The following is a 24,343-nucleotide window of genomic DNA, read 5'->3' as shown; positions in this document are numbered from 1 at the left end:
CCCACGTTTACCTGACGTATTGACATGCGTCTAATCCTACATTAAATTCAAACCCTTTTTTAAATCTCTCAAAATCTTTCTAAAACCCGTTTCATCTTCGTGTGGCTGAGATTTAATCCCAAAATCATTGATTCCCCCCCCCCCAAAAAAAAAACCCCATTCGACTTCTTACCCTCTTTTATCTTTCACCTAGGGTTAAAATCCTTTTTACCTTCTTTATAAACCCGTCTCCTTCCCTAAAATCGTTTATGCTCTCTGTTTAATCGATTGTTCTCTCTCAACTCTCCAAAACTTCCATAACTCTCAAGAACTCCATTCTCTTATCTCTCAACGGCGAAATCAGGTGCATCAAAGAAGCAATCCAAGGCGTCAGGCTCCATGAATCCAACTGGTTCCACATCTCCAACGTTGGCTTCAAGCAACTTCAGAGCAGTTTTTGAAGATCATCCGTCGTATAATGCCCCAACAAAGCTTATGATCAAGTTTCTCAAGAACCATATTCTGTTTGGTCCATTTGATGCGTTCACTGACGTTGTTCCTGTTTCTACGCTCTTCAAGTGTGCCTTTTCTGCATATTGACCATTGGAGAACCCCCAAGAAGTGCATCTCAACCTTATCGATGATTCTTTCGTCATCTTGACCAAAGAGAAGTTCTTGTCTGCCATAAATCTTTTGATTCATCCCTCCATCAAGATCTTTACACCGTCATTATCTGACATCACCACCGCACTCTACCAGATGGGTTATCAGAAACCGATCCGAGGGATTGGTGAGTTTAAGAAGAACCAACTGCCTGCGGCTTGGTAGTTCATATGCCATTTCGTCATCCGCTGTCTATCCGGCAGAACCGGAGGCATCGACAACATGGGTTTGAAGCTCCTTGAACTAGTATGGAGCATCTACACGGGCCACGATGTCAATTATGGCCAGGTTCTTTGGGATGATTTCCTCCAATATATCCCCAAAGAGCACCCAAAGGAGAAGCCAATCGAGCTCACATTTGCTCGATTCTGGTCCTTATGCAATCTGATCTACATGCGGATGCTGGTATCAACATGGGCAGTGACATCAACTTTTTTGTCACTAAGGATCTCAAAAGGTACAATCCCTCTTCTGATCAAAATTTATTTGGACCTATCCGCAGGCTTGCCATTCACATTCTTACTTTGCTTGGTCTTGAGACTGCTGATGTCTCAGATCATATAGAGGCAACGGAGGGTATTTCCTGTAACCATTCTCCCTGAGGGTACCGCAGCCTCCTCTGCTACTGCATTATCTAACCCTTCTCAACGGAGAAAAACGGTGGCATCCAAAAAGAAATCTAGTACACCTAAGAAGAATGCCCCAAAACAAACCACACCCTCAAAGAAACGCAAAACCAAACCCACCACTGTATCGAGCAGTGACTCTGAGGAAGATAGACAACCAATATCTATCCTCAAGAAAAGAAAAACAATAGAAAACTCTGGCCAAATGCGTGACCGGACTGATACTGAAGCCTCTCAACAGGCTCCGGTAGTCCTTGGGATGGCCACACATCCATTCAATACCACACTCGAATACCACTCAACCTCATCATGTGAGATTGTTTTATCCTCTTCATCATCTGAACGTGGAGACAGCCTCCCAGTTATATCTCAAGTAGATAAATCTGGACATCGCCCTAAGGTCTCCAGGGCTTCCCGACTGCACATTTTTTCTTCTGAGGAGTTAGACTCCATCCTTTTGAATGTATCCCAAACACTTCAAACACCAATCCATCCGCAGGGCATCTCTTTCGTCCATGCCAGAACTAGGCCGAGGCCAGACTTGACCACGGGTCAAGGAGACCAAGGAAGCCCAGGAAATCCTACTCTGCTTCCATTCTTTACAGGTGGTTTAGGAACGGTGAGCACCCATGTGCAAGGATCCGTGAACCCAAGGGACACCTTGGTGCATACACAAGGAATTGACGGTGATGACTCAAGTGATTCTTGGAGTCGGTATCAGCCAACTACTGATGCCGAAATCAAGAAGTATGATGCATTTAAAAGAGAATTCCAAGCCCGCAAGGAGCAACAGATCAAACAACAACAGAAGGAACAGGAAATAATGTCCGTGCCCAAGTATTGGGCAAATGCCATCAGCAATGCCCATAGTGCTACCACAATCCAAAAGGTTCAAAACCGGATGGATCAAATGGCAGAAACTATTATGAAAGCTCAAGATTCAGCCGCAGCCGCATCTACCTCGAAAGTTCCTCCTACTCCAACTCCTGTTCCATCTCCTACAGTCAACCCATCTCAAGACGAAGAGCCGGCAATTGAACTCAGCCCAGCCCTTACCTTTGGTTTTGATGATGAAGACATCCAAGAAGTCATCAAACCAAATCCTTCAGACGACGACCTTATGATGTTTGAAGAAGAAGAAGAGTCCAGCGGTTCTCAACATTCCACTTCCAAGCCCAAAGAAAAGAAAAAGAAGAAGAAGAAGGATGCTGTCACCAAGAAGGAATTCCTTAATCTCCAAGCCAAAGTTGATCAAATTTCGGTTACGGTTAAACCTATCCAACATCCACCTGAAGATATTCCAGTACCGCAATCATTAATTGAACGTGTTGAAAGACTCGAGACGAAAGAGCGTATGGCTGCTGAGCGCATCTCTCTCAAGGTCGAAATGGGGATTCGGTCCCTTGACAATAACTGCAGGGCCGATCATCAGGAATTTATGGCTGTAGCGGAACGCCTCATTATTGAGGTGACCGCAATCAAATAGGATCTTCAAGCAGCTATTGCGGATCAAGCTTCACTATCTCGGAAAGTGATAGATGAGACGCATACTGCCTATGAGTCCACTATCTATGTTCTTCATGCCACTATCAACTGGATGCAGAAATCCATCAACTCTAACTTCCATGACCCTGAGATCCTCCAGCTTACCAAAGATATACACAAGCTGCTCTTCAACTCCTCCACCCCAAACAACTCACAGTTGGCCAAGACCATGAAAGTTCACTTTGCAGAAGTCTGTGCCAAGGTGGATGGACTTAAACAATGGCTTGAGGAAAAACCCCCGTTGCATCCCTCAAGAGGGGGAAGTGATGAAGAAGTCCACCACTCGGATACTTCCATCCATCAGAGCCCTCCCATCACCACAAAGAAAATTCCTACACTTGAAGAAGTCCACCACTCGGATACTTCCATCCATCAGAGCCCTCCCGTCACCACAAAGAAAAATTCCTACACTGCATCCCTCACCTCCACCATCCCACAATATCCCATCTCCTCACTCTTCACCTATAAACAACACCCTCAAAAGGCCTGAGACTCCTCCTCACCTCAAAAATATTGAGGAAAATATGTCATCAGCAAGTTCCACAGACTCTCCTGCCACAGCCCAAAGAAAACACGACTGGAAAGCGGCCAAGCTTGTTGAACTTATATGGAGAGAATGCAGATTTGATACTATGATAGATGAGTTGCTGATTAACTCATGGGTCAATCCACTCCGCAGGCTACTGGATGAAGACTACACTCCACATCTCACATATGCTGAACCTCCATCTGATGGATATTGGGATATTCCAATCTCTCCCAATGCCAAGTATTTTGCAGCTTTTGAATCTTTTGACTGTAGCCTCCCTGATCACAAACGACTGCCTATGGAATTAGAAAGACTTAATCACTTTTATGCGAAGCATGGCTCTTCTGTTGAAAACATATGGTCTAACGATAGACCATCCGCAGTCAAGAATTACAAGATGCGGAAGTTTATGAAGGCTCTGACTTCGTTCAGTACACCCTTACCAGAAGAGAGCATGACTACATACGCACTCAGGCAGATTTCCCAAGCATGAATCCGGAAGAAATCTTCCTCATTGCCAGAGTATTCCAAAACAAGGCAGAAAAGCATCCGAAGATGCAAATAGCGCTCGACAAAGCCAAATCCTTTATGAGGGATACAGTTTGTGACTTCGCCAATTGATGGGGATATCCACCCCACCATCATGAGGAAGTTTGATCTCCCCCCCCCCCCACTTGAACCTGTGCGAATGCCTACCGAAGGCTTTGAAGAAAGATCACTAGGCGCAACAAACTTTCCTGAACTTGGTATCATATTCAAACGGAAGGTTGACAATGTCAAATACTTCATTCCGATGAATGCTATGCACCGTCTGCCCAAGAAACAACTTGATATCTGCAAGACCGCAGTAGAAAGATCGAAGCATACTACCACTAAACTCAAGTTTGAAATTTCTAGAAGAATCACTTGGCTTGAAAACGTCAAGAAGTTCTGGTGGATTTTGATCAAGTTCCTCAAACTTGATACCTGAACTGGAGTTAAAGAGGTCACTTAGGGGGAAATTGGTGAAACATAAAAGTGACCCTCTTGAACTAAGATACCGCAACCATCTACCTACCGCAACGGTTCACCATCCGCGATCATCTCAACACCCGAAGTCAGTTCTTCTTCAGCATCAGCAGTCCATTGTTATGTTTTTCTTATCTTTATGTAATGTACTCTATTATCCAGCATGCCTTGCACGGCTGCTTATAGAGTAGTTGTTTAGTTCTGAGACTCTATAAATAGAGACTCCTTCTGATGTATTATTACAACTTCTTACTACAAGATTTCTTCTTCGACCATCTCTCTTATCATTCGATGACTTATGAATTATTCTGAATATATTTCTCCAAGTTATCTACTTCATTTCTCTATCTTTCTACTCTTCTTACTCTAAATTACTACTAAAACATATAAAACTATAACCTCTCTCCTGAGCAAGTCTTCTAGACTTAATCACTAAACCTAATCTTCCTTATTAACTCGGAGTGAATGCATTCCTTGTTATGAATCAGTTTAAGTGTATTCTTGATATAACAATTGCTGTCATTTATATTTCTTTACTTTTCGCAACTAACTATCTAACTATCTAAATATATTATTGTTGAGCTTTTAGATCCTTTGAGATTAACTATTCCGCAATATACTTGTTCTAACGTTTGTTCAAGTGTGTCTCCAAGTTTTTCTCTCAATGCGACTATGTTGGAGCCCTTCATGGTTAGGCTCCACAGCTCCTGTTCCAACTTCTGGATCTCACCCCTCGGGCAGTACTCCTCAATCATGAGGTCTTTCATAGTTTCCTAGCCCATGCCGTTGGCCACTACGAGAGTTAGTGCCTTGACACGGCCGTTCCACCGCGTCAGGGCCTTCTCTTCAAATGTGCACGCGGCAAATTTGACTTTGCTCGCAACAGGGAAGGAACAAATTTTAAAGACCGATTCAGTCTTCTTGAACCATTGCGAGAGGGCAATGACTCCGTCGGTCCCCTTGAAGGACTTCGGCTTGCAGTTTGTGAAATCTTTGTAGGAGCACTCTCCCAAGCGCACAGAGATTTCAGCAAGAGTAGAGTCAATAGGGATCCCACCTCTGTTGGCATCCGTGGAGTGATATTGAGCCATGGCAGTTGCCACTGCCGTAGCTACTGCAGCATTCAGAGTTGTGGTATCGATGACCGGAGGAGGAGGCGATGGTGGAGGATTATGCCGTGGTGATTTTCGAGGAGGCATCTTTCAGCTGTAAGTTTATAAAGACGAATATGTTAGTAAGAATCAATTGTAAGCAGGGTGGAAGTGACACATGGACTAAATAGCCATAGTCCAACAGTTGAATGAGTGTTTTGAGATAACAACATAGAAGAGTAGTAGGAAAACACAAGTGTAGAGATTTTTTACACAGATTAGGTAGCTGTCAATATTACTGGTAATATTGATGTAACAAGTTCAGGGAAAATTGACCTAACAGCAGGTCTTACATCATACCATACGGGAAAAGTTTGACAGTTCCTAGATTCTTAGTTAATGTACTGAAAGTTAAGAATATTTTACATACAAATGCTACATAGAGCACAGATACGAAAGGCTATTCCTTAAGCAAAAGAAAAGATGTACTGGACATCTTCTAATGGCGATGGGAAATCCTCGGGCGAACCCTGAGGTCTGCCACTTGACGAACCACCTCTTGAAGGTGTCGGTCAAGAGCCCTCTGGCAAACTCGAAGTTCTACGACTTCAGCTCGAAAGGCAGCCAGCTGTTGCTGCAGGGTCTCATTGGTCCTCCTGGTCCGTTCCATTTCTTCTTCAAGACGGCGGATTCGGACTGTGTTGACACTAGAATTGGCATCAATTTCCATGACCCGGTCGATGGTTGCTCGACCTTGTTCAACATTACGAGCTATTCTGCGGACAATGACGGGCAGAGCTCGATCCGCAGAGCCGACTTCACTGAGATTGTACAAACTTCGGTCCCCAAAGTGAGGTAAGGGTTGACCCTGCTCGTCGCTCCAGCGATTCAAGTGGGTTGCCCACAAGGGTGTGGGACCTGGGAAAGCTGGTCGGGGATTGTCGTTTGGGGCTTGACCTAGTGGCGGTAGGTTGTTGACTTCAGGCTCAGAGTCAGATCCATTCGAAAAGCCTTCTGCGAGGTGATCATCCAAAGGGATTGGATGCTCATCTTCGGGCTCTACATCAAGCCAAACAGCATTGCCTTGGGGTGGAAAGTACGGGTCTCCGGGAAGGTGGAATCCAGCCATTTAAATCTACGCGAGAAGAGAGGTATAAGAATCTAGTACATAAGTAGTTAGTAGTAGCACAAAAATACTCCTATAGTATTTTAAGTTTAGGCTCTATTGTTCTTATTGTGGTATTGTTGGTAAGTTTTTAGACTTGTTAACATATCACAACCATTCTAGGGCATATGCTAATCACTCCTCGGACCAGCATAGTTGATCAGGCTATGCCACTCCCAGGACTGACCATACATCCCCGAGCTCACTTGTGATATTTACCAATCGTAATACTTTCGTTCTTGTCATTGTGACACTGATTTTAGTATAAATGCAGAGTTGTATACTTAGTTAAATATTTTAATATTTAAAAGTATAGACTCTTGGTCAGAGTGTTTTAATCCCAATGGGTTTATAGTTAGTATATCTTTTATGGGTTGATATACTCAATTCACTATAAACAATGCTCTGATACCAATCTGTCACACCCCAAAACCGAGAACGGCGGAAATGTTCTGGGGCGCAGGACGTCATGTAAAGTATCACAACATAGTATAATAGCAAACAAGCAAACGACATCATCCATTGCATTAAATATATAATTTTAATACAAGTGTGTTCTGAACAGTTATAGACACCAAAAATGTAAATCAAAATAATAAGATGAGTCTTGAATGCGCTCCATCTTCTCAAAAGCTGGCCTCGGTACTTGTCTACTGATGACATGAGAATACAAGTTATTTTGAAAGAGTTTATCAGCATTAAAGCTGGTGAGATCATAGGTATTTAGTGTCGGTGTTTGTATCAAAACGTTTGAACGTGGTTTGAAGTACGAGTTTGTAAACGTTTGTTATAAAAGTTTATGAATGTTTGTAAGTGTTTGTAAAAGTTTGAATCTCCTAGAAAATCCTATATTTCCTACTAAAAATAGCCTTCTACCAAGGCATAACTGTTTTGTATGTTCGCTTCTTGTAAAAGTGTGTAATTTTCCCAAATGCAACTATCATTATCAAAATATAGTTTGTACATTAATGTTCAAGTGAAATGATCACTAAATATATGTAAAGGGTAAATTAATGTAGTATTGTAGTGTTGTATTATAGAAACTACTGCTGTACTAACTACCTTAAACCAAATTTATATTCAGGTATGATGTGATTTATTGTACCATACTATCGACTATGTAACACGACAATGTAGGTCATAAAAAGGTATGAGGTTTGGCACCCGCAGACCTGCAGGTCCGGCTGTAGCTAGCAGTAAGGTGTAGGATAGTCAATCCAGTATAGATCTATACGCAAACTCACGCTCTCCCTCCAAGAGACTCTGGCTACAACTCGGGCCATAACATTGAAGGCATGCTCCGATATAGTGGATCATATTTATGTTAACGTATTCATGTATATGTAATGTATTGTTACTCGTCCTAGTATCGTTGTATATGTTCTCTTTCTAGTATACTTGTATATGTTCTCATTATAGTATAGTTGTATATGTTCTCATAGTAATATAATGTATATGTTCTCATAGTAATAAGTAATGACTCATGAATTAACTGACTCTTGTATGATTCATGGAACTAAAAGTAGTAAGTAGTATAACCCTAAACTACACCTATTATAGTTTATTAGTAAATTTGATGAATGACTGAATGTACTAAGTTGATATATAAATCTTTATGTCTTATACATATACACATAATATATAAGTAAGGATTCAACGACATTCGGAAAAACAACCGGATACTTTAGGACCACAACCCAACGAGGACAGGAAGTAAAGTGGGTTATCTCTCCTAAGTCCGTCAAACCTTATTTATATAACTATATATGTAGTAGACATGGTTTTTAACAATATATAAGTTTAAAAACATGTAAAATAGTTTGATAACAGTTTAAAGTCATTTGCTTGATAAAACAGTTTAAAGCATGAAAAATCCATTAGCATGTTGGTTATTAATCACATGTGATTGATCTAATAACTAACATGGTTCAACTTGTATCCCCCCCCCCATAAATCATTTAAAACATTTAAAAGTATTTCAAAGGTTAGTTAAATGGGTATGAACTCACTTGCAGTGAGTGGATTTGGATTGAAGTGTCGGATACGGTGCTAGGTGACAAATGGAGACTTGTACACACACGCAGGCCTAGTTATCATATAATAAACATATATATAACTAATTAGTCAATTTATAACTAATAAATTAAGTTGGGACACTCTAGAACATGAAAACACTTTGTTTTCAAGTGTTAAAGATCACAAGGGTTGCATCCAAGTGTTGTAGGGTATGGCTAATGGGTGTAGGGTTCAAGGAAAACTCCCTAAGGGAGTTCACAACCCTAAGGTCCTCAAAAAATGAGTTTATGGTCGTAAACTCATGGGTTTACAGCCGTAAGCTCATAATTCCATGACCATTTGATGTTTTGAGGCTTTACAAGACCCTAAGAAGCATTTCTACTTGATGGTTAAGTCTTTGGAAGAGATAGGGCACCATTTCCCTCATTTGAGGAGTTCACGGCCCTAAGAACATTTCCTTTTGGGTTTGCTTCCGTAAAACCTTAAGGATTATAGTATTTTGATGTTTCCTAGTCCTTAACTTAACTAGGAATGAATCTAGGCTAGTGTCCAAGGCTTAGGAAGAATTTAAAGCACACTTTGGCACCTTTAATTGGTGTTCACGGTCCAAGAACTTCTTGGGCCGTGAACACCTTAGTCTTGGTGTTCTTGGGACGTTTTGTTGGTGTATGATAAGGTAAGAAGTTGTACAATACACTAAGGTTGAAGTACTTACTAGTTAGAAGCTTGAAAAGGTGCTAAGGGCCCAAGAACACTAGTGTGTGTTCTTGGTGTTCTTGGTGTTTTGGAAATCTAATCAAAACACAAAAATGGATGGATGAAAATATGTATAATCACTAGTTGTTAGGATATATCAACTAATCAAGTTGAGAAATACTTACGTTTTTGGGAAATCGGGTGAAAACCGGGATGATAGTTGAGAGTGTTTGGGAGTTGTTCTTGAGAGTGGAAATGAGAAGTGAAGTGTTTTGGGGAGTAAACTCATGCTTAAGCATGAGTTTACGGTTTTTAGGGTAATTTATGGCCCAAACATAAAAGTTTGGCCGTGAATTTCTAAGCTACGTGGTATTCGCGATTTTGAAATTTCAAGACTCGAGACGGCACATCCTTTCACACATTCGTTTAAAGAATAACTATTATAATAGTCAAACGAACTTTAAATTTGTTAAAAATAAATAAAAATGAAATTGACTTATCATTTGAAGTGGTTCACTTTAGGGTTTGACCAAAAGAAAATTTCGGGTTGTCACAGTTTGTAAAACGATTTGAAAGCAGTTCGTTTGATAAGAACAGTTTAAAGTATAAGGAAACCTTTGTTTGAAACACAATTGTAACAGAGTTTGAAAAGAAACATTCAGTATGTAAGACAGTTTGATAAAGAGTTTTAAACAAGTAAAAATGTTTTGGAAAGCCATTTGAAGTGATCTATCTGGTAAAATAGCTAAAAGAGTAGTAAATCCATTTGTATGCTACTTATTAATCACATGTGATTGATATAATAACTAGCATGATTCAACTTGTATCCCCCCCCCCCATAAAAACATTTAAAATATTGATTAAGGGGGTATGAACTCACCTGTAGTGAGTGGTTTGGCTGAACGGACTGTATAGGATGCTAAGTGTCAAGTGAAGACTCGAACACGTACAATGATCCTAGTTAATATATAATAACACATATATGTATCCAATTAGTCTTTAAACAACTAATTAACAAATTTAAGACATCCTATGACATGTAAAACACCTTATATAAGTGCTATAAGTCCTAAGGATTGCATCTAAGTGTTGTAGGACATTGTTATTGAGTTTATGGTTCAAGGGAACCCTTCATTTGAGTTTACGGTTTTTGTGACCATAACCCATTGAGTTTACGGTTGTAAACCCATGAGTTTACGGTCGTAAACTCATGATCCTTTGACCACTTTGTGATTTGAAGCCTCATAAGTCCCTAGAAGCATTTCTACTTGAAGTATAAGCCTATGGAAGGGATTAGGGCACCATTTCACTCCTAAATGGAGTTTACGGTCCTTAGACCATTTTCCTTTGGGTTTACGACCGTAAACCCATATGGTTTATGGTCTTTTGATGTTTTCAAGCCCTTAACTCATCAAGGAAGGGATCTAAGCAAGTTTCCAAGGCTTAGGAGGGACTAGAGCACACTTTGGCACCCTTTTTAGGGTTTACGGTCCAAGAACATCTTGGACCGTAAACACCTTGATCTTGGTGTTTCTTGCGTGATTTCTTGATATATGGAAGTGTAACAAGCCTTAAGATACTCTAGGATAGAATTACTTACAAGATAGAAGCTTGAAAAGGTGCTAAAAGCCTAAGAACACTAGTGTGTGTTCTAGGTGTTCTTGGTGAAACTTGAAGATCTACACTTTTGGAATGATTTCACAGATGGAAGTGTGTTAGATCACTAGATTAAGGTAGATATCAACTTATTAGGGCTAGGAAGACTTACAAGTTGAAGATCAAGAAGGAAAATTCGGATGATACTTGAGAGGATTTGAGTTTTGCTCTTCAAAAGTGAAAAAGTGTGAAAAATGGCTAAGTGCCATATATATAGTCATTAGGGTTTATGGTCCAAAATCCATTTGGGCCGTAAACTCCAAACTCTTGGAGTTTTTGGAACTTTATTGATGCACAATAAACCCTAGGACATCCTCTCTCCTGATATCTCCTAAAGTGCTAATCCTAAAATGCTCAAACTTATTCCAAAAAGCTTTAAAATTAGGAGAAACTGTTCTGACTTCTAATGAAGTGAAGGGTTGTACAGAATAGAAATTTCGGGTCGTCACACTCATCAAGAGATACTCTACTATTCATCTAGTACTTAATACATTAAGTGTTTAATCTCTATCTATGTCTAATATCATGTTGGTATTCCACATAATATCGTTGATGTCCAGACATACATACATACTCTTATGATTATATTGCATATAATCATCTTCTAACTCTTTTTTCCATCTCTTAGGTATTTAGCAAATACCTTTCCTATCTAATCTTATATACTCTAGGTATACATACATGCCTTGATATATATATATAAATATATATATATATATATATATATATATATATATATATATATATATATATATATATATATCTTACATATACCTCATGCATACTCTTAATACACGTACATGCTCTGTTACATGTTCTTACACGTATATTCTTATTACATCTTCATCTCATTATTTGTGGACATTCACTTAGTGCTCCAAGATTCAACATATATATATATATATATATATATATATATATATATATATATATATAGAGAGAGAGAGAGAGAGAGAGAGAGAAAGAGAGAGAGATAACTCACCTTATCAGTTGGTGAAGACTAACTGTCCCATTTTCCTTTACGTTGTCATTGATGCATTCTATATCCATCTTGTTTGCTCCTACACATACACAAGCATCTCGATACTTGTCTTATCCTATTAAGAGCTTAATGACTCTTATAGTCAAAATGACCACTTAATGGATCATTAATCTAACTTCTCATTTTCTTCTTCTAATCTCGCCCAAACAATGAATTAAGCATCCTACAGTACTTAATTCATTATAGTCTACATCTAATGCATCAATTCACTAATCACTAGTTAGGGTTTCAAACACTAACTCTCATTGGATTGATTTCACCATGTGAATCACTTTCTAAGCTTGGTTAAAGCTTCTAGACACTATCAATATCATAATTGATCTATATACTAATCAAACCAAGCAATCTAAACAATTCATCAAAACACCACCAAGCCCTAATTCGCTTAATTATCTAGACGATGATTACCTCATACGCTATCCACCTTTAATCCAAGCCACAAGAACAATTAATCGCTTATTGATCCTTCTCCAAACTCAAAATCGCCAAAGCTTGGCTATGGAGGGTTTGGGGGTTCATTATGATGAGAATGAAGGCTTAACACCCTTTAAATATGTTGCGTAACTGTACCGCGATCATCTATTTACCACGTCGCGGTGGCCTATTGACCTCGGTCAATGGCAGCCACTTGCTTGCCATGTCGTGGCTATCTTGCCATGTCGTGGTGCTCTTTTTCCACTAGCATCCTACTTTGACCATCGCGTCGTGGCACCCATATACCACGCGCGGTGGCAAAGTACATGTCCTTTCTCTCTAACGAAGAAGAACTACATTTGCATCGCTTTCTCCACTCATTGTGTTGTGGTAAAGCTATAACAGCAGTTCATAGCTGATACCATTCTAGCTTTGGGGACATTTTCTTCCAATCTTCTAACCTTCATATCTTCTTTTTTTCTAACATTTCCTATGATCTTTATATCTATGCGAAGGTGGAAACACACTTTACAACCTTCTCACTGACTTAATATGGGTCTTAATGTATTATGTCACAAACTTGGTCGAAAAAAGTATAAATTTCTCATTTTACTCTTTTGACCAAAAATGCATCTTCTCATGCATTTTTCTCTTAAACTTACTTATCTAATCTCATCTTAGTGACTTAAACTCTTCTTCGCCATTTCCATGAAGTCACAACTTCATATTCTCAATTTTTTCTCATAAATGACCATTTTGTCCCCTTTTGGTCAATATTTGACTAAAAGTAAACTTTTTGTACATTTTGGGTTCTTACAATAATTCCAATAATACAATGACTTAGATCTATGGCTCCCGAAGTTTCAAAGGAATGTCCCATGTCTACCTATTTGGGAAGAACTCGAAGTAAAACTCAAATATTGATGCTTAAAGTTTTATATGAAAGAAAATCATGTAGAAAAAGTGTTCATCAAAAAGGTTTAAGAGAAAATATCTTCTGACTTGGGTTATTCATCATCTATATGTTTTATTTAATAAGAGATATAACATGAATTGATCTTTCTTAAAATAGATCACATATATATGTTTTATTTAGTCAGGGATATAACAAGCATTAGTCTTTCTTGAAATGGAACAAACCTAGAATAGAAAAGGCATAGAAAATTATTTATGCTACTACTCATTCATGATGAAGGGGAACAAGACCAGCACTTGCAGGTTTGGTTCATGGTGCAACTCCAACCAAAGAAAAGAAAAAGAAGTGTTGATGGTCGATAAAGGGTGACCGAAGTGTTGGTTATTAGAGATGAAGCGGGGGATGAAATATGGACACTGATAAAGACCATGGGGTGGATAGGGGTGGGGTGGGGTTGTTTTTGAATCTAATATTATTAAGGATTGTAAAAGAATAACAAATATATAAAAGGCAAAATAGTTTTTTTTATATGGACTCGGGGACGAAGACTATAATTTGTTAAAGCGATATATATAAAACATATAAATTTTTGAACTTAAGGACCAAAACTGCAAATTTGACCGAACCAAAAAGACCAAAACTACAATTTACTATATATATATATATATATATATATATATATATATATATATATATATATATATATATATATATATATATATATATATATAACGGTTTTAAAAGTTGTATATATTTGAATGCCCTTTAAACAAACTTGGAAAAGTTTGATTTGCATTATCTCCTTAAATTACTTCTCTTTATTTTACATAATTGACCTAACAAAAATAACATTTAAAAATAAAATGTAACTTTAGCTAAATGAACGGGTCTCCCAACTATTTTTTAAAGCTTTTAGTGTTTTAACAAAAAGTTCAAAATTAAATAAAAAGTTTCATTCAATGGTACGAACTTCTAGCTTTTCGTTTTTATGTAATTTTTACACATTTAAAGACCAACTTTGCCGAATAGTTTGTACAAAAACAGCTTTCAGCTTCAACCTACCATCTATTGCCTATTACCTATGGATTACCGGTTATCAACTAGTTTTTGTCAAACACACCCTAAAGGTCTATGTAGGATAATTAGTTTACAAACAAGATAGATAAATTTTCTAGAGATATTTTTGATGACCAATATAAAGAGGGCATTCATGTATTTATGTATTTTGCAGAGACAAAAAACTAACACGCACTCAAAAATCAATTAAAACAGACGAATTCAAACAAATATACAAAAATCAATCAAAACAGAGGAATTCAAACAAAATTCTTATTTGAATATATTGTTAGAGAACATTTGGTGGAAACACACTAGAACTATACATATAATGTGACTTAGATTACAAGATTATGTTGAATCAAGCATAATATTGTACAAATGAAGATCAACTGTTTCAACATTTAATCAAGATAACTCAATTTCGTTCAACTCACACCAAATAAAACAACTACCTACCTGACACCTCAGCTTCTCGTTTAGGCCTATTGCGAGTTCGTGGTCGAGGAAGCTCTTCATCAGTTTCAATCACAACTTCTTCATCTTCATCCTGAGCTTCTAATATCGATTCATTAACTGCTAGCTGTTTCAGTTTACAACAAAATGAAGGCGACTAATTCAGAATCTTTTCAATCCAATTATCACTTTCATATGAAATTGGAAAATTAGCAACAGATTTAGGGGTTTGAGGGGTTTTGCTATAACACTTTCACATGAAAATTGGACAATTAGAACAGAGATAGTAGACTTATGTGACAAGAAACCCATCATGAAACTTTATTCGAACAGTTGGTGTGCATCCTGTGAAATGAAATGAATCAAAATTTTGAAAAGTTTGGGGGTTCTTACATCTTCAATGAATTCTCTGTCGAGTTTATCGGAGATGTTGATGGCAGTGAAGATTGTTACGGCGAGAAGAGAGAGTGGAAAGACGAAGGCGAAGATGTAAGTGCTGGTTCCTGGGGGTCCGCCTCGTGTCACTACCAATGAACCTCTGTTTCTGCGGCAACTGCCGCCGCCGCCCAATTGGTGTTGATAGCTTGGGAAAAGAGGGGATATCTGTGACGAAGACGGAGACTGAAGGCGGAGGACGGAGGAGGAGATTGAGTTGGGGGTAACTGTGAAACTCGCCATGAACATTATCCAACCCCCAGTAGCTGAATCTGGGTGGTCAGTTTATCGATTACGAGAAGTTTATGTTATATACATATTGAACCCTCAAAAATGCAAAATTCAAAAGCTGTGGACATTCTTAATAAATTTGTTATTTATTGTTTTTAAAATATAATCAACTTATAATATTTATTATAAATATGTTCCATTATATAACCTTAGAGTTTGTAAAAACCCATAAATAAATAAATAAAATATTAACTAAACTAACAACTATGAAGGTGATATTTAACAAAAATAATCTATTCTTTCTAAATTTTGCAAAAAAAAATGAAATTTGAATTTGGAAATACCATTTCTGACTAAATATAAATTAATTTTTTGTTTCCATTTTTATTATTGTAAATCCAATTTTACTAGTAAATTTTTTATTATTTTACGTTTATCTAATCATTCAGCCATCTATGATTATAATTAATTAAATTGATAAACTAACTATGGCCTACCATTTTACCTAGGTGTGTCGAACAGGTAAATTTTTGGGTTTCGGGTAGAACGGGTATTTCCTTAAGAAAATAATACCCGATACCCGACCTATATTGTAATTCGGGTTTTTGGGTTTCATCTATTTGGGTTTGAGGTCGGGTCGGGTAATTATCGGGTATACCTGAAAATTTCTTAAATGACATTTATTGATAATTTTTTTTCTTTATTTTTTTATTTTTACATGTTGGTTGGTTTAATAAAGAATCGGGTAGGAAAATACTCCATAAAATTAACAAGTACATATATAATAACAATACAAATCATTATAATATGTTATGTACTTTTTTAATTTTATTCCGTGCGATAGTGAGAAACTGAGAATTGTGATGACGGTTCAGGACTTCAGCTTCAGCGTTGTATTCTTTTTGCAAGTTTGCATCGACTGTTGAGTTGTCGTTCATAAGAAGGAAACGAAGGGTTTTGTTTTATTTGAAGTGTGCGTACGTGACTGCATTATATATTTGGTATTATTTAAAAAACAAATTCGGGTATACCCGAAAATAAATATTCATACCTAAAACCCGACCTATATTATTATCGGGTTAACCTATTACCCGAATATTCATACCCGTTACCCGTTCTACCCGACCATTTCTACCGAATTGGGAACGGGTCGGGTGGGTAGAACGGGTTTCCGGTTTTTTCGACAGGCCTAATTTTACCCCTTCAACAACCATAAGTTTTTAGAATTTCTCCCATGCCACTCAAATTAATTAGATTTTTGATATTAAATTTATTAGATTTTCCACATACCATTCAAATTCATTTCCACTTACCATCATATTCACAATCTTTTAAACGATATTATATCATAACATAATTTAAGCAAAAACCATTAAATAGTATATCTCTATATCTATGAAGACATGGTAGATGCCAAAGAAAGAGAGTATGAAGAAGTGAAAGCGTAATCTTAGCTTCAAACAACAAGAGGGGGACAAGCTAGGATCCAATAAAGACAATCAAAAGTGGATAGTTAACACGAATAAATAAATTGAAGTCACTGGGAGTTGGATAAAAGGACCTAACATAATGTTGACATTATAGAGTATGCATCTTGGCATATTTGTGAGTAATTGGCCCGAGTGAAAGCATGGGTTGACAAAGAGAAAGAAAATTTTCATACAACTACGAATTTCAGTTCATAAAAAAAGAAGATAAATGATAGAGCACATCGTTTTACCTTTAGCGGCTTTCTATAGGGCAAGGAAACTAAAAAAGAGATGGTTGTGGGAATTATGGCACAAGTTATAGAAACAATAATTGAGATTTTGTCAATAAACGGAGTTTATCGTGTTTTTGAGGCGATTTTCATCATAATATGAACACATGTTGGTAGATCTTTTGAGAGAAGCATATAAGATGATGCCAATTAGTGACCCGTTCCTTACGACGCATGTTAAGCCAAACCTCTCTCATGGAAAAACACACAATAGCATATAGTACCCATCACCAATCGTGCTTAAAAAGTATGACTTGAACTATATTTGATATTCAAATTTCATTTTGTAAACTATAAATTGTAACAAATGAAATATTTAACATTATTAAAGTTACTTTATGATTTAGCAAAACAAATTAAAGTCAAACTACTTGGATTCAGTCGGGTTGTCGGAGAACTTTTGCGCAAGGCTTCTCAATATTACTCTTCTTTCTGATTAAAAACAAGTGAAATACAACACATTCTTGGATTTACGTCTAGATTTACATTAAAATCAAGCCTAAAAACCAACTTAATACAAACCCATAAAAGTTACACCAGGATTAACCAAGAACGATTTAATAGGTATTAATCAAAGTTATTCTACTCAACACATTAAATACATCTATCTATACAGAACTCAAACAACTTCATCTCTTAACAATCACCAACATGCTATATATCAGTCCAGTCCAATGCATGTCAAACACAGTACAAGAACAGCAGACACATTATCTGGCCTCGACTATGTGGTTGTTCTGAGTGGTGGGGCCGGGCGGAGAAAGTGGCGGCACCGCCGCTTCATGAAATTGTGCGGCTTCCAACATTTTTCTGACGGCTGCTTGGGAATTATGCTCTGTGACTCGGCCGATCTTTCTTGGAGGCTGTGAGTGGGCCCCACTGTCCCTCGAAGAGTTGCTACTTTCAATGGAAGCTAAGAACTTGTCTCTTGAGAGAGTTGTGGGAGCTTTAGCAATTATAGAAGTAAACACACCCGATTCCTTTAAACCCTCGATGATAACCTGTGGTAGAATTAAAGAGCACACAATAAGAGTGTTAACAACTTATTTCAAATGGGACCCACTTTTTTTTAGCAAATGAAAGTAGATGTTGTAATAACATTCTTACTGATGGGGCGTATATGCGAGTTAAAATGCCTTTTCGTAATAGTTTTAAGTTTATTGTTTTATCAGTCCACACCACGTGTTCACGATACCTGTAATAAAAGGAATTGTATAAAATAGAAATTTACTTTTATTAATTTGTTTGATAAAAATTCTAAAAAAATGTTAAGAGGCTTTTTATAGTTTACCAGTTGAGCTTTTCTTCTTCGGTTGCAGTTGAAGCAACTATGAATGCCTGAAACAAAACCCAATAATAAATCAATAGATAATACGGTTTTGCCTAAATAAGACCTTGTAGTTTTTCATTTTTCCGAAAAAACCATCAACTTTGTCTTTTTTCTTTTCCGAAATAAAAACCCTCAACGTTCTAATTGCTTCCAAACAAACCCTCACTTTTGTAGCTTTTCTCGAAAAAATCCTCATAATTTATAATTTTATTTGGGTTTTATGTAGAAAACTCCAAGTCCTAACAATTTTTAACAAAAAAGTCCTGATTATTAACATTATGCCCAAATTAACAAAAAATTCGTTTTTTTTATTTTAACAGGAAATGACAGATTATGTGGTTTTCCTAAAATAATGTGACTTTTCTACTAAAAAAAACATTTAGGACTTTATGAAAAAAATAATATGACTTTTCTGCATAAAACTCTTTTTTTTGGAAAAAAATCGACTAAAAAGGTCCAGATCGAAAAAAAAAAAAAAAAAAAGAAAAAAAGAAAGAAATACAAGGTCTTTTTCAGGTAAAAAATAAATTTGAGGTTTAAACAGGGGAAAAACACAAAATATAGAGTAAATTACACGAATGGTCCCTATGGTTTGGGGTAATTTGCATGTTTGGCCCCTAACTTATTTTTTTAACTTAGAAGGTCCCTACTGTTTGTTTTTGTTGCGCGTTTAGTCCTTGTCTTACCTAAAAAGACTATTTTGCCCTTGATTTTTTAATTTATTTAAATAAGGTGGGCTAGAGAAGGTAAGGTAAGGTGAGGTTGGGGGTGTGTTTATTTAAATAAATAAATAAATCAAAGGCAAAATAGTCTTTTTAGGTAAGAGTAAGACAGGGACCAAACACACAACAAAAACAAACAGGAGGAACCATAAGGACCATTCGTGTAATTTACTCCAAAATATAAGGTCTTTTATGAAATTAACCCTAGATAATACTTACATCATCCTACTTCCATTTTCTCCTTTTACAATATTATACTTTGAAAAAATTCTAGCCAATTTTATCAACATAAAACAAACAGAAATCAATTTTTAATGCTATAATTGGATTGATTATTGAAATTATAATGTCTTAATAAAAAAAATGACAACAATAATGTAATAAATAAAGAGTAAATTACACGAATGGTCCCTATGGTTTGAGGTAATTTGCACGTTTGGTCCCTAACTTATTTTTTTAACTCGGAAGGTCCCTATTCTTTGTTTTTGTTACGCGCTTGGTCCCTACTGTTTGTTTTTGTTACCCGTTTGGTCTCTATCTTACTTAAAAAGACTTATTTAAATAGAGAAAAATAGTAGGGTAGGTATGGTAAGGTGAGGGGGTGGGGTTGGGGGTGTATTTATTTAAATAAATTAAAAAATCAAGGGAAAAATAGGTTTTTTAGGTAAGACAAGGACCAAGCGCGTAACAAAAACAAACATTAAGGACCTTCCGAGTTAAAAAAACAATTTAGGAACCAAACGCGTAAATTACCCTAAACCATAGGGACCATTCGTGTAATTTACTCATAAATAAATGATTAAATGAACTTACAGCTCTATCGAATTCCAACATAAAGCATCTTTTGACATCATCTTTAGTAGGCTTACAACCACATCTATCTCTTCTTGAAGTCAAATCAGAGAATTTGGCATACGTGTAGTGTAGAACAGCAGCCTCTTCAAGTTTTATCTCCCTTTAAAAATTTAAAAACCATTTCAATACATTAATCTGTTTATTCATACCGGAGGGTATTTACGTCTTTTTTGTAAAAGGAAAAGAGATAAGAAAGTACTTTGGAGTTTTCATGTAATTATGCCATCTATGAGCACCATTAGGGCGTAGATGATCTTGAACACGAGCAACTGATTTCCCATTTCCATAAGTTAAAAAGTAATTTGGATTCCCTCGAGTTGATTCTTTATACATCCCAAAATATGTATCTTTTGGAAGATGATCATAGTTCCTTTTAAACATTGATATCTAATCAAATAAAACAATAAATAAGGATTCACTTAAGTCGAATCTTTGAAAGTATAAATGATAAACAAGGGCAAATTTGTAAAAAGTTAGGAAAGAAAGAAATATGTAACCTCTATAAAAGGATCCTTAATGTCATCACGCTCTACACTACTTTCCTGTAAAGAAAACGTAATATTTCAAGTCTTTTAATATGAATATTCACAATGTTAGATATTGATGTATAAGAGAATAGAATATCAAACTATTATATTTGGAAATGAAAATTGGAAGCTAAAATTGGCCAAAAAAACAACTTAATTGAGAAAGTCAGGAAAAAGATGTTTTCCCCATTAAGTAAGGATGAAAGTGGGTCCAAACCCGGACCGGATGGACCCGGACCCGGACCCGGAAAACCCGGAACCAGTTAACGGGATTTTGTAGAACCGGTATATAGGAACCGGTTCCGGTTCGGTTCCGGGTAAAGTGGGTCTAGAACCGGAAAACCCGGAAACATCAAAGTGGGTAGGTTGGAACTGGATAAAGTATGTTTAGAACCGGAAAACCCGGAAAAACCGAAATTTTTTGGTAATTACTTACTACTTAGTGGGTTGAACTTTGAAAATTTTCATATTGATATCCCGACTTTGAGCGACTGTAACTCACTGAATATCAAACAAAAATTAACAAAATTATAGTCTAAAATCATGTACAAATTCTAAAATACACTTTGGAAATAACCACATGTCAATTTGACTTTAAACAAATGATATTTTCATGTGTTAACATTTTCACATAATACAAAGTACAAAAACGAATAGCTGAAAAGTTGAAAATTTTCAGTTTTGATATCCCGACATCGGAGGGCTGTAAATCATTGAATGTTAAACCAAAAATGACAAAATTATAGTCTAAACTCATATACAAACTGTACACTCCAAGTTGGAAAAAACCACATGTGAATCCGACTTCAAACGAATTAGATATGCATGTTTTAAAACTTTCACCGAATACAAAAAAACTGAAAAACTAAAAACTTCTATCTTTGATATCTCGACTTTGGAGGACTGTAAGTCAATGAATATAATACTAAAAATGGCAAATTTATAGTCTAAAATCATGTACAAACTCTAAACTACATGTTGGAAAAAACCGCATGTCAATCGGAGTTGAAACGGATGAGATATGTATCTTTTAAACATTTCACAAAAACCGGTTCTGGCCCTAAAAGTGGTTCCGGTTCCAAACATCGGTTCCGGTTTTTAGACCCGGTTTACCCGGACCCGACGGACCCAAACCCGGATCACCTGAAATTAATCTCCACTAATATAATATAACTAGATACCTTTTTCAAAAATACAATACCCTGATAAGAGAAAACTAACTAAAAGTGGAATGCTATAATTGTGTAGATTTTCCAATTAATAAGAAAAAACTGAAAATGCATTGTTGTAATAGAAAGAAATGAAAGTGGGATTCTATAATATATGTTCCTTCAATCATGGAATTTGAAGGATTCGAATGGAATGGAATCTTGAATTCCAATTCCAATGTTAAACTTACATAGTTTGGAAAGACAACCATATCCACATCCCGTGGAATATCACGAAGCAACTTCCTTAAAGAATACTCCCCAGCGCCAGCTGGATGCATCAATTCATCTGTGTCAAGATGAAGTATCCAATCCATGCCTGCATTCTACCAATTTCACAAACAATTGAGTCATCACTAAATAACAAATGGATAACATAAAAGAATGACTTTTGAATTGAGTTTTTAGAATTGAGTTTTTATGATAATGAAAATGATACGCACCCTTGCCATGACAATAGCCATCTCCATGTTGAGTGATTGCTTCACAAATAACTCATAATTACATGGTTTGTAGAAGAAACTTGATAGCCATGTCTCGTTCCATATACGACTTTTGATGACAAAGGAAAATAGAAAATTTGAATGTTATATAAAAATAAAAACAAGGGATAAATGCAAGGAATAAGTACAATGTTGTAATAGGAAAAGTGAAAGAAACTATTATAAGCAAATAAATGAATGTATGTAGCTATATCTAGCATTATTAATAACTCATCAAGCTCTTTCAAACAATTGGGTAACTTTAGGAATGATGAATATATGGCACACCAACCTGTTAGCTTGTTTCTCTTCTAAGTCTTTTGTTCTGTATATGACTTTGACTCCCTAAACAAACACAAGCTTTCATTTCACATTTCACATTAAGAGAATTATATTTTAAATCCAGTAAAAGATTTTGCTAGAAAAGAAATCTCAGAATTGAAACTTACAGGAATAGATTCAAGAACTTTTGATACACTAGGAGAGGCAGCTTTCCCTTCAACAAACAGAAAGAAGGTTCCAACCCCAAGTACTTTATGATAGAACATCCATGGCAAAATCTGCTCTAAGCCAGCAGATGTACTAGTTGTAATACATATCTGAACACAGAGAAAATAATGTTAGACGAATTCAGCTAATCATGCTGATGAGAAGAGGAATCATTTACTAGTGATGCAGAAAAGAAATCAAATGCAAATACTTGAAGCTAGAAACTGGGGAATAAAGACACCAAACACCACCATTGTTCTCATCTTTTCTACTTATTTTCAAGTTCTATCTATTTAGCACCGTCTTTTCTGAAATCATAATGTCAGATCCATTAAGTTGAAAGGCACTCACTTCACTTACACTCAAAATCCAAAAGCTAAAGCACCTCTTCTACCAAAAAAGCAAAATCCAACACAAACATAGCAAAAAATTATACCTTAGGTTTAAGATCGGATTGAAATTGGAACTTCCAATCATTATAGTAAGGAAAAGCCGGAGAAGAGGATTGTCCCAGGGAGAGGCAATCGGAGGAGGAGTGGTGGTCGACGGCGGTGGCGAGCGGAGATGAGTCCATGCCTGGGAATATATGGGAGTTATGTTGGGGTGACCAATTAGAGATGGGATCGTCGACGTCTACAACACCTCCGCCGCGCCATTGGAGGGCGAAAGCGAAAGCTGCGAGGGTGATTGGGAGGAGGGTGAGGAGGAGAATTAACTTGGAAGCAAAGGAATGGTGGTTGGAGGAGGTAGTTTGCGATGGTTTGGGACCTGCCATTGATTACTTACTCCCTCTCTGTATGAAAGAGAGAGTAGATCAGCTGGTGAAAATGGAAACCCCCTGTTTGGTGTGAAGACTCATTTCCACAAAGATCACACTTCTCTTGTTGAATCAGAAACCGACTAAAATGGGTAATTTATTTATTAAAAAATATAAAAAATGAAATAAAAAACAAATTGGGCCGGATCTTAGTCGGATCCTCAAGCCCCATCTTAATCAAATAATCAACGTTTCGGTCTCGTTTTAACGGTTTAAACTTTGAAGCACCGTAGTTTTTCTTTTCTAAATTAGGTCAAATTTAGGTCCGGCAATTCAATCACTACCGACGAACTTGAATTAATAAGAAAACATAAAATAAAAAACTAATGACAACCGTTGCAATAAAATTGGACATATAAAAAAATACTTATCAAAATAATTATTTTTTTATCCCCTAATCTAATAAATAAGAGCAATTTTGCCCGGTGACATTCTATTAGCCCCTCTCAGTCGAATTTTCCCGCCGAAAGTTTCTATGTGAAGTTCCGAAAATAACCTTTATGCGTTCTTCTCCCCTAATCTGGCATATCTAGGGGGTGTTTGGAATATCTTTTGAGAGGGTAAAAGTACTTTTGGGAAAAGATAACAGAGAAAAGATGTTTGGTAAAAATTCCTTAAAAGCTTCTTTTG

General features: G+C 36.7%; 1 protein-coding gene across 1 annotated transcript; it reads right to left on the bottom strand.

Moving 5' to 3' along the window:
• Positions 1–17,776: 17,776 nt before the first annotated feature.
• KOB1 (elongation defective 1 protein / ELD1 protein) lies at positions 17,777–23,790 on the bottom strand. Its single transcript, XM_079037339.1, has 11 exons — positions 23,333–23,790; positions 22,857–23,006; positions 22,700–22,752; positions 22,369–22,477; positions 22,117–22,251; positions 20,688–20,732; positions 20,390–20,577; positions 20,149–20,290; positions 18,575–18,621; positions 18,391–18,478; positions 17,777–18,284 (listed from the first exon to the last, which is right to left on the bottom strand). Exons 1-11 carry the CDS (start codon positions 23,669–23,671, stop codon positions 17,994–17,996), a joined length of 1,587 nt encoding a protein of 528 aa, XP_078893465.1. The 5' UTR covers positions 23,672–23,790; the 3' UTR covers positions 17,777–17,993.
• Positions 23,791–24,343: the final 553 nt, after the last annotated feature.

This window comes from Lactuca serriola, chromosome 1 (assembly GCF_051521515.1).
Source record: "Lactuca serriola cultivar US96UC23 chromosome 1, Lser_US96UC23_V15, whole genome shotgun sequence".
NCBI lineage: Eukaryota > Viridiplantae > Streptophyta > Magnoliopsida > Asterales > Asteraceae > Lactuca > Lactuca serriola.
Note: the sequence above shows the minus strand (reverse complement) of the source record. Positions and strands in the feature narration are given on the sequence as shown.